We start from the raw sequence: 11,915 nt of genomic DNA, 5'->3' as shown, positions 1-11,915 counted from the left end.
AAGAAAATGGTCAGATGTTGAACAAGAAATCAGGGAATTTAAAATAGATGAAAACACCCAGCTTTCTGTGATACCCGACTCTTCCAATCTGAGTCAACCCTGCTCTTTGAGAAAACCAAGCGAAGCCAACTCTTCTGAGTCTGCCTTGAACTCACAATTCAACAGAAGTGAGATTGACTCAGCAAGTTCCACTTGCACATCTCACAAGTGACACTTGATCATCTGTCCATAAATACATAGGAAAGCAAACAATATTTTTGCTTGTTTTTCGCAAAATTTCACAACGAACAACGATCAGTCATTGTAAATGTATATCAATCCACTGACCAGTCAAATACAGCTTAAAATTAATAAGTGAAATCAAGAAATACCAGTCCACTGTAGCTAACCAATACAAGATTAATCGGTTGCTGGTGTATTTTCGCTTTCTAGAGAAGCGATGGTTGTTCCTTCCGTTCCTTTATTTTTCGACTTTGAATAAAGGGCAGAATTCAAGCATGCCATGTAGCATTCAATAATGCTCTGTTGTGCTTTCGTCAAATCTGATATACCAATTCTACCATTAAACTATGCATTTGGTACACTAAATCGGATTTGTAATAATGTCATATTTTTATTTTAATAAACTAAATAAAAAATTTTAGTGACAATTTTGTTGAAATAATCGATTTCACTGCCTAGAACGTATGTCTTGCATTGTATGAGATTTTCTTATTTGCGTATAAGATTATTGTTGGTATAAAGTTTATTACGAAAATTTATAATCATTAAATTTAAATTAATAATAATTAAAAATATAACTTTTAAAAAAGGGACGCATGTTAAAATCTAAAATATAAAATTAACAATAGGAATTGGATTCGGAGGCAGTGTACCCTTTACATGTTTAGATCACAGAGAATTTAAATATTTTGTACGTAAAGTTAAAATGAAAGGGCATAAGTTTACTCATAAACATTTAGCCAACACCATTACATTGCATGCAAGCCACGTGCTTGTGTGTGCCATTATCATACACTCTAGACTCGCCGCATACATATGTTGGGTAACGCAGGCGTCATAGCGAAACCTGAGACAGCAGATCAATGCTCTGAGGCAGCAGGGAGGTGAGGGACTCATTCTCTGTGGCAGCGAGGAACCCCCTTTCTGAGACAACGAAGGATGTATCTAGGGCTGCTGGAGAACCATACATGTCTGTCTGAGGTAGAACCAATTTCGAAATATACAGCTTTCAAATCAGATACTTGTAATCCGGCATGAAAATTACTTGTAATCTGGCATGAAAATTTCCATATTCTTAGGGATTGAGGCGAAAACAGAATTCTCGGCCTCTATCCATATATATTATCATACTCGTGCATATAGATTCAATGCATTTAGAACTTTTTGTAAGAGTTCTGTGTGACCAGGCGAGGCGGAAGCAGCGATGGCCTACATAGCGGTTTTGTTTTTACTTGTGTTGTTATCGCCATTCATTGACTCAACCTTAGGGGCTAAACAGGCAAGAAGTAATATCTTGTTTACTGTGTCAGTTTTCATTCTGACCATGGATGGTGAATGTTGCTTTACTATTTTAGTATTATTATCGTATACGTTTTCTGCTGCTTCACAGCGAAGATTTGTGATAACTGTGATATGTGCTTTGATTGAATGTTGAATTCTGAGGCTGCGGAGAGCAGAAAAGAGGACAAACAGAAGGCCACAAGGTGTCAGCTGATTGGGACTCAAACAGCCAGGGCAAATACAGTATGGAGGGGCTAGCAAGGTCGATTCTAGGTAGCAAGTGACTAAAGATAAATACAAGTATAAAGGATAACGAATGGAAATCTCTATATTGAAATGATATATTGCGTAACTAAGATAACATTTCTAAAGAAATAGAATTGGGTATGAAACATGTACCAGGTTGTTGTTTAGCCGAGAAATTTTCAAAGAGATGATTGCAAAATAATTGTTGATTGTTGGGTTGTTTTGCAGTTTTACCCAGAAGAAGTTACGCAGAAGGTACGAATATGACCAATCTTCAATACATAATACATATTTGTTCTAATACAGAAAGAAGTAGAATCCCCTGACAAAACCCAAATGTACAACCGGCTGTGATCCTTTCAATGTACATCATACGATATATATGAATTAGTATGATTATGCATTCTCATGTCTTATGTGTGTCGGTTCTTTCCAGTAAAAAGTGTGCGGAGATGGTTTCCAGGAGATCAATATACGGGAAGAAGGAGCGCAAATTCAAGAAAAAGGTGGAAAGCATAATCAAATGCAAGAACATGACAACATTCAAGAGTACAGAAAGAAGCGAGACCAAAAAAGACTTATGGCCGGAAAGACAATAGACAGTACCAGAAATACAGGCCGGAGACGGAGGCAGACTGGCCAGAGATGGAATGGTACAGTAAAGAGGAAGAAGAGGAAAAGGCAGCAGTAAGGACAACCCATATTAGTCCTTAATAGTAGACTTACCGGGTGAAAAAGGGGGAAGATATGATTCGTGACAGAAAGGGAGGGGATACTCCCGCTGCTCAGTACGGCTCCCGCCCGCCCAAGAGGGCTTTCTTTCGTTACAGCTAAGCCCGTTACAGCGCTAAGCCCATTACAGCCCAGCCTCAGAAGGCTTTCTTTCGTTACAGCCCAGTTGCAGAGAGTTGTTGCAGAAAACAATTGATCCACTTCACTATCGATGGTGAACAATTCGGTATCCATAGCTGTTGCGGTATCCATAGCTGTTGCAGAAAACAATTGATCGACTTCACTATCGATGGTGAAAGAATTAGAGCTCGTGCTATTGCTTATCAAACTCTCCACCGCCCAGCTCGAATGTACCTGAGATTGTGGCCACACACATCTTCATGCAACCCTCTTCTCCTCCCGCCATCTCGCCACGCTCATCTTCATGCAGGCCAACAGACCACCTGTCTGTCTAAAATAATGTCTGTCTAAAATAAGACAATTGAACATCATCCCAAGCATGCATGAACATCCCAATCCCAAGCATTAAATGCTTAGCATTAATGCTAGCATTAAGCTGATCTTAAGCTGATAACAAAAACATAAATACATATAACCTAAGTTTTTGCCTCCCCACCTCGGGAAGAGGCCAAATAAGATGATAAATGATTATGTATTTAAAAACTTTCGTTATAATCCACGAACGGATACTAACAAGCAGCTCAATTAATACTAACATCCTGCTTTTCGATTACTATAGTCCTTGGCCATTGTCAGATGGCAGGGACTAATAACTACAAAGAATTAATGTTAATGTTGACCGAAGCAGGTTCCATTCTTTATCCCCAACCAAAAATGAAATAATCCACTTAGACTATATAGTAACCTATTGTAATTTAATGTTAATTAGTCATGTTCCAACCCTTGGTTGGAGAAGATACATACATCTCATAGAACGCATGGTTCTTGGATATTTTCGAAATATTTGAAATGCAAAACAAAAGTTAGAAATAGAGATAATAGCCTTGAATATTCTTGAAAATTTGTGCCATGAATATTAATTCTAGAACGCCAGGGAAGTTCCATTTTCTTTGAAGATTTTGTATACATTGCTTTGAAAATGTGCAGAGTGATATATTATTTTCAAAACCAATTAAAAATAGTAATAGAGATAATAGCCTTGAATATTCTTGAAAATTTGCGCCATGAATATTAATTCTAGGGAAGTTCCATTTTCTTTGAAGATTTTGTATACATTGCTTTCAAAATGTGCAGAGTGATATATTATTTTACAAAACCAATTAAAATAGTAGAAAATACTTACACCTATATATTATTTACAAAACAAATTTATTAGAAAATACTTACACCTTACACAAATAGCCTTGAATTTTTCTTTAAAAGTTTTGTATACATCACTTTCAAAAAGTGTAGAGTGATATATTATTTACCAAACAAATTCGGAAATATTACACAATGCTTACACCTCATGTATATTACATAGTACTATTAAACCACGTCTCTATGCTTGATACCCATTAACAAAGATTCTAATATTTTGATTTGGTGTTACTTGATGATGGTATAGCCATGCTAGAAAATGTAGTCATAGGTTTGAAATTATTTTTCATTAAAATATGAATATTCAAATGAAAATGTAAGAATAATTAAAAAATTGATTATTGTAATATTTTTTACTATTATTACAAGAAATCAAGAAAAAACTAGCAAAGGATTTAGAAGACCACTTCTCCTTACCTTGTTTTTAGCGAAGATTTGAAACAAAGTTGTGTAGATAAAGGTTTCAAAGAATCTCCATTGTTGGTGCAAGTAAGTCATTGGGGCTCGATCCATAATTGTTTATTATGTAGTTTCTTATCTACATTGGTAATTTTTAGGTGGAAAAAAGGCAGGAATTGACTTACAACGTCCATCCTAGTGGTAGGTCTTAGTTATGAGACTTAACATTTGAAGCCGTTCAAAGAAACATTTATGAATCAATTAGCACATTTAGTATTAAATAATTGAAATCAAAGATCTTATCGCCTAGAAACTATTCTAGACACTGGGAACTTTCTAATGAAGTGGCAATCACAACAATTTGAGCTAATTTGTGGAAATTATGCCTCCCACAATTTGAATTACCTTCTTAAACACCATGATACTAAGTGGATGCCATGTTAAGGCCCATAATTCATGTATTTGGATAGGGATGTCTGGAATTTCAATAATATTCTAGAAGTTCCAAATCCCTATCACTAATTGAGGGTTGATGATGTGAAAGTCATAATTCTAGTTAGTTATCAAGGTATCTTAAATATTGGGCTACTAGGAAGAGGGAGGTTTCAATTATTTTAGCATTATACCTTTTCTGTAGTACAATAAAGTACCTAGAAGTTGTATTTGAGAGCATAACAAAGGAGGAACTATATTTTACAACCGTTCAAGCCATAGTATCAAAGAAAACTCCATAGTGAGTTTTCATTCCTTTGTACTTTCATTTTTATAATTAAGTAAAAGAGAGCATAAAGTAATGCTTACATTCCTTATGGGTTTTCTGCGATTTGGTTTCCATAAGATACGTCTTATGTTTGTTGGTGTCATTGGTGCGCTTACATTCTTACAGTTTCATTTTCATATTTCACTTATTTCATTCATTGGAGTAGTAAGCTAAGGAAAATAAATATAAGATATAAGGAAATCAATCTACTTAATAAAATATTTTAGCATAGTACAAAATCTATTGTGATGAACTATTCTAGTTTAATATCCATGATAATTTAAAGATGATATTATAAATTCTTTATAGTATTCATTTAACATTGTGAGATTTGGTAAATTCCTTAAGGATGTAGTTCTATAACTTTAGCCATGATAGATGAGTTTATTCATAAAAACCCTCCATATGTGTCAGGTTTGAAGAGACGTTTTTTGATATCTCTCATAACATAGACCTCCTCATGGAGGATATGATGAACAAGATTAGAAATTTTGGGGATGTTTGTTCCTCTAACTCAGAATTTGGATTGGATGTGAAATGTGGGAAATAATGAAGAACAAAAAGTAGGTAGAAAAAGGAGCCTGGGAAAGAGAAACCACATTCAAGTGTCATAACTTGTTCATAACCCTTGTTTCATATAGAAGTGAAATTTAGCATCAAATAATATCATTGCTAGATTAATGTTTCTATTGAAACAATCATTATAACAACTAAAAGTGTAAGCTACTATCCATATACTTAAAGACTAGGAAGTTTCATTTTTCCTAGCTAAAACTAGAGGTTCATGCACTAATGTAATGACAAAGTCATATGGAGACACTTAGGCTAAAGATTTATTCATTAGTAACTAAATGGGAAGAATTTAAAACCACCATTAGGAGCTAACACGCTATCAAGAGGACTATTAATTCCATTGGCATCACTTCAAGTAGAGGCAAAGGAAAAGTGTGCAAGAATACACCATTGTGTTTAGGAAGATGGTGATAATTCTTATATCTGTTCCAGGAAACTATATGTACTACTTAAGTATTTGAAGTTTCTATACATTCACTTATGAAATAAAATGGCACTCTTCAATGGAATAAGTATTAATGATCCTTCCATGTAAGCATAATACTGAGAGGACATAGTCCATAAGGAAGGATAGAAATTGATTCTAAATCAAAAGAAGTGGAAAGGAAAAATTAACAAATGCCAGCCAATGCACATCAACGAAATAATCTACAAAACCATTTCAACCATTAGAATATTAGTCATCATACTAAAGATGAGTATTAAGAATCTACATTGAAATATGAATCCAAAGAATCATAAGGATGTGAAGAAGAAGAACTAACTAACAAGAAAATAGATAGAGTATAACTTATAAGTGATTGAGAACATTGTCTAGACTTCTCTATAGAAGGAGGACATAAATTTGAGTCCCCATCTTCTTTAAATAGCCCCAGCTTATTAGTTAGGGCCACCATATGGATGTGAACATTTTAGTTTATATATACAACTTATTCTTCCAGCTGCATAAGCCTCTCTTTTGCACAATCATAAAAATAGTTCACAAAGTCATCCCACAAGGTGTTTATAACTGTTAGTGAATCTAAATTCCTAAAAAAAATATTATTAATTATTTTAACATTTTAATTAAAAAACTAAAACAAAATATAATAATATTAAATCAGTTATTTCATCAAAATATATAATAAATTGTGGAATTTTAGAATTCCATGGATGTTCATGAAAAAATTTATTATTCATGAATTTGTAATCACTAATGAGTAAGAAAAAGTTGCATCATATATATGAAGATTATGTTAGTTGTGACGTGGTGCATAAGAAGTGCAATTATGTTAGTTGTGACGTGGTGCATAAGAAGTGCAATCTTGTTAGATGCAATAACGACTACATTCAAGATGGGTGGGAAAAATTGATGCTTACAAGTGTCATTTTAATCGACACAGTCAAAAGAGAGGCCAGTATCTCACAACTCACTTGTGCATTGATACATTCTCTGACTTATGACCATTCCTACCTAAATTGATGCTTAGAAGTGTCATTTTTATCTACACAGTCAAAAGAGGATGCAAATATTTCACAATTCACTCGTGCACTGATACATCCCGTGATTTATGACCATTCCTTGACGAACTTATCTGGTTGGTATTTCTCCACTTTTTACGTAAGTATGATAAACATGATAAACCTGTTATTAATATCCATTAACTATTGCTATCCTATTTTCCACATGATAGTTCACCAATTTATGTTTGGTGGATAAGTTTCACTAGTTTGCAAAATGTTGGTATTTTATTGGTTGAAATTAATTTGGTTCAAAAGACATTAATAATTTGATTGATATTTTTAATTAATGAGAAAATTTATTATATTTTAGCTTTCAAACCAATAAATCAATAGTGGGAATAATTATTTGTATTTGTTATTATTATATTTTAGCTTTCAAACCAATAAATCAATAGGGGGAATAATTATTTGTATTTGTTATTGTAAAGAGAGGTTGACTCATCACTGTTATTTAAAGAAAACCATGCCAATTGGTATTATTTGTTGGTGGTGTACAAGGAGACAAGCTTTCATTCCCGCCAAATCTCTTTGGATTTTGGGCTGTTAATTATTAACATGTTTCTTTAAGTTTCAGAAAAACTAGCTCTTTACCCAATAAAATGTCAAAACATACTACTCCTACTTAACTTATAATTGTTAACTTTTTCCTTATGTCCGTGAAAATGACCTCTTAACCAAACACAACAATTTCATGGCATACTACTGTTAATCCAATTTAAGTCTAATTTAATTATATAGGTAAATAAAATTATAATTTATTATTATTTGAGATATACTTAATAGTTAGACACTTAAATTTCACAAATAACACAATTCTAATTTACAATTCTAAAACATCTCTTCCCGGACAAAATTACCACAGAATTATGAAAAGAAAAATCCAAAAACGTGCCAGCAACTAAAGTTTCAATGAAAGACGTAATAATAACGATATGTTTACCTGTTCGACGTCTCAAAGGGCATTGAGCAAAAAAGGCCGACGCTATAAGAGAAAACTCCGTTAGTCTACGCTCCTATTCAATGAAAGTTTGGGTCTCCAACAGCCGTGTCAAAACTGACGACAATGCGAAGGCGAGTCACAACATCTCCTTGTTTCGCTCGCCATCACTTGCAAAATTAACGGGGAATTGTGTGATGAGATTCATGTCAGTCAAGGCTCGGCGTTCTTCTAGATTGAGATAAATGAAGACTAACTCATACCATACATCTTCCCCACATTTTCCTCCATATTGTGGATGCGATATGTAGTTGAGAATTGCTATAAATATACATAAGCGCTTGCTTGTTTTCTCATATTGAATTGAGTGAGCGGCGAGTGATTTCATTCTTTCTTTTGGGATTGAAAGTTATTCACTTAGTTTGTTCAATATGAATTGGTTTTTCAGGTATGCTGTTTTTCTGCAAATAGCTTGCTACTGCTTGGTAGGGCAAGGGCAAGATGTGCAACAGCAATTCTTATCTCCTCACAATGACGCCAGAGCCCAGGTGGGTGTCGAGGCTCTCGTCTGGGACGATACCGTCGCGGCCTACGCACAAAATTATGCAAACCAACGCATAGGAGACTGCGCTCTGCAGCACTCTGGTGGTCAATATGGAGAAAATCTTTTCGAGGGTTACGGAATAACAGATCCAGTGGGAAGTGCCGTGACGGCCTGGGTTAATGAGAAGCAAGATTACGATTACACTTCTAATACCTGCGCTGAAGGTAAAGAATGTGGGCACTATACTCAGGTGGTGTGGAGAGATTCCAAGAGGCTCGGCTGCGCTCAAGCTCAATGCAACAACGGCTGGATGTTCGTTATCTGCAACTACGATCCGCGTGGGAACTATGTAGGGCAGAAACCATACTGAATTCTGATATCCCGACCTATCATATCGTATTAGTTTTCGTTAATTTCCTTCTAATATTTCGTGTTACTGTATCTCTTCAACGTCTGTGTACGTTGACGATGCTCGTAAGTAAATAATTGTCGTTTTGCCCATCAGAATAAATGCGCTTATCGACGGCCTTTCCTGATTCAAAATCATGGAAAGTCGCTTATTTTGAAACAGCATAAATCGTTTGTAATTGGTTAGTAGATTATATGGGAGAAGATTCCAAATCATGGAAGGTCACTTATTTTAGATTATAAGGTAGTATATATTATTTTTATGTGTTTAGTGATGTAAGGAGATAAATATTGGATTAGGGCTTGCCAATATGATCTAAGGTTTTATTAAGTAAACCACAGTATTAAAGTTCAAGATTAGAAATATCGTGTAAGTAAAATAATTTCATTTATAAAAAAAGTTATTTATATTTATAATGAATGATATTAAATTAATAAAAGGGCACTAGTATTCCCAATTCCGCATGACAACTTTTAATTTGAAATAGTTCAGGTTTTAAATTTTAAATAATTTTTTCATATGATATTATCGTTTTCAGAATTTTAAATCTTAAAATAGACTTAATTAGATATTTATATCGTAGACAGCATTATACGGATACCCAATAGTATAAGTTTATAAAATATTAATTATAATCTAATTAATAAATTTTTTTTATCATTTAATATCGAGAGAAAGTGATAGAGACTATAGGTGACTAATCAGGTATATGTGAAGCCGGGATATGGAAATTTTTTCCTGGTACATAACATTTCATTTTTATATTTATTTACTTATTAATAATCTAATTAAAATTAATTCAATTTTATGTCTTAAGCTTTTTTTCATATTCTTGACTTTTATTTTACATATATAAATCAAAAAATTAATTTAAATATAAATTTATGTTATGATTTAATGAGTAACATTTACAAAAGTGTACATCCTTTACTTTTTTGAATGGGAAGGTGTAATTTTAGTCACGAATAGATATTCCCAAGTATTAAATCCATTCAATATAAAATTAAATTATATATTTGTATAATATATATTTTATTTTATAGTAGTAAAGTTTTTTTATATTATTTACATATTTCATTTTCTTAAATTATATAAAAATAATTAAATATAAATAATACAAATATGTTTAATTTTCTATTAAGAGTCATATTAACTTAGATTTATATTAAATTTATAGCTATTAAGTGTTTAGAAAGATTAAATTTAAATTTCTTGAGGTGTAAATTTTTTTTAGAGTGAAAATTTAATCTATTAGTAAAGTGAAAAGAGATTTGATTCCTCTTAATAAATAATAAATAATACTTACTCAAAATAAAAAATAAAAATTATACAACATAAATTTGTATAAAATTTATTTTTTTGTAAATAATTTATTAATATTTTCTATTTATAATATTATTGTTTAAATCAAATAATATTACTCAATATAATACTTAATAATATTCCATTTTTAATAAGTATGTAGGAAAATTATATATAATTTAAATAATAATAATAATAATTACAAACATTGTTTATTTAAATGGGATTGAATTGATTTATTTCATCAATAAAATAATTTATTCATGAGAAAATTATTAATGTACCCATCAATTACATCAATAATCATAAATAGTCTTAATATTTGTTTGAAAGGATGTCGAAGCGTAAATTTGTTGTCTTTAGTTTAGGGTGGCCACGCGAAAAGAGTATTTTCTCCATTTGTCATTCTGCATTGGGAAAAGAATAATGAATTCGAATGTTTATATAAAGAATATGAATTGTCCTTATTCAAAGGAGCCAATCTCAGTTATTAAACCCATGTATAGTGTCAATTGCCACAAAAATAATCTAGAGGAATCGTCCCACCATGTTGCGTGATAGAAATGGAGATAAGCTTCTACTGCAATGTTATAGATAGGTTTTCATGTAGTTAATTTCAATATTAGCGTGTCAATGGTTAATTATTGAAAATAAATAAATAAATATATTAATTTTGAAGGGGATAGAATTTTAGAAATATAATTTTTTTAATAAAAATTTTCAAGATTGCATTTTTAAAATAAAGATAAATTTATACTAATTTTAGCAACATTAGTATTAGCAATTACTTTAAAAATATAAAGATACATTTAAAAAATAATAGATTTTGGAAAGTAATAAATAGAACAATGCTATTTTTACCGGTAAAATCAATACACCTCGTAGACAGTTTCAAAAAACTAAACAAAAAATTGAATCTAGAACAACCTGCAGCCTTCTTGGCCCACACCAAAATTGTGTTCTACAAGACTGATTGACTTTATATAATTAAAGATCACTCTTCTTTATATAATATAGCTGTTCTATCAACATCCACGTACTTCAATAATGCACTTTTTTTTGGAAATCCATGAAATATGGAAAACGTCAGTTGATTATAAAATTTTCAATTAATGTGGTCAATTAATATGAAAAGAAGTCTCCATTTAAATAATATGATTACTTATATTAATTTTTAAGTTAATGGGTGTCTTTCCTATTGGAGTTGGGTTTTTTAATCATTTTCTTAATTAATTTTTTTGATTGGATGGCTTAAATGGCAAGATTCTAATATATGTGTCGTGGTTGCCACTATATCAATGGATAGAAATCACAACACTAACTTACTTGTATGTCTAAATGAAATGTTTAAAGCATACTTAAATTAATTTCTCACAAAGAATTATCAAAAAAAAATTGTACCTTTTATTGATAACCAGGTATGTTCATTAGTGAGAAATGTATTTAAAAAGAAATATAAAATATATATTCAAACTAGCATTGATTCTAAAAACAAACGTATGCCTCTTCAACCATTTGCCAAAGTGTTTTTTCAGCAGTTTGAAATATATTTAAAACAAAATTATAAAACATATATTCAAACCCACATTGATTCTGAAACGTATGTCTATTCACAACCATTTGGCAAGTGCTTTTAGCTAAACTGAGTGGTTGCCTATGAGTTACTAATTCCCTCACCCATTTCATG

At 31.9% G+C, this 11,915-nt stretch overlaps 1 protein-coding gene across 1 annotated transcript; it reads left to right on the top strand.

Annotated features, from left to right (window-relative positions):
• The first annotated feature begins 8,267 nt into the window (after positions 1-8,267).
• Positions 8,268-9,158, top strand: LOC149241574 (pathogenesis-related protein 1A-like). The gene has a single exon (XM_089367551.1). The coding sequence runs from the start codon at positions 8,405-8,407 to the stop codon at positions 8,885-8,887; it is 483 nt and encodes a 160-aa protein (XP_089223677.1). The 5' UTR covers positions 8,268-8,404; the 3' UTR covers positions 8,888-9,158.
• Positions 9,159-11,915: the final 2,757 nt, after the last annotated feature.

Source organism: Pinus tabuliformis, chromosome 8 (genome assembly GCF_031772625.1).
Source record: "Pinus tabuliformis cultivar Carrire ecotype Pingquan chromosome 8, CPIR1, whole genome shotgun sequence".
In the NCBI taxonomy this organism is placed as follows: domain Eukaryota; kingdom Viridiplantae; phylum Streptophyta; class Pinopsida; order Pinales; family Pinaceae; genus Pinus; species Pinus tabuliformis.
Note: the sequence above shows the minus strand (reverse complement) of the source record. Positions and strands in the feature narration are given on the sequence as shown.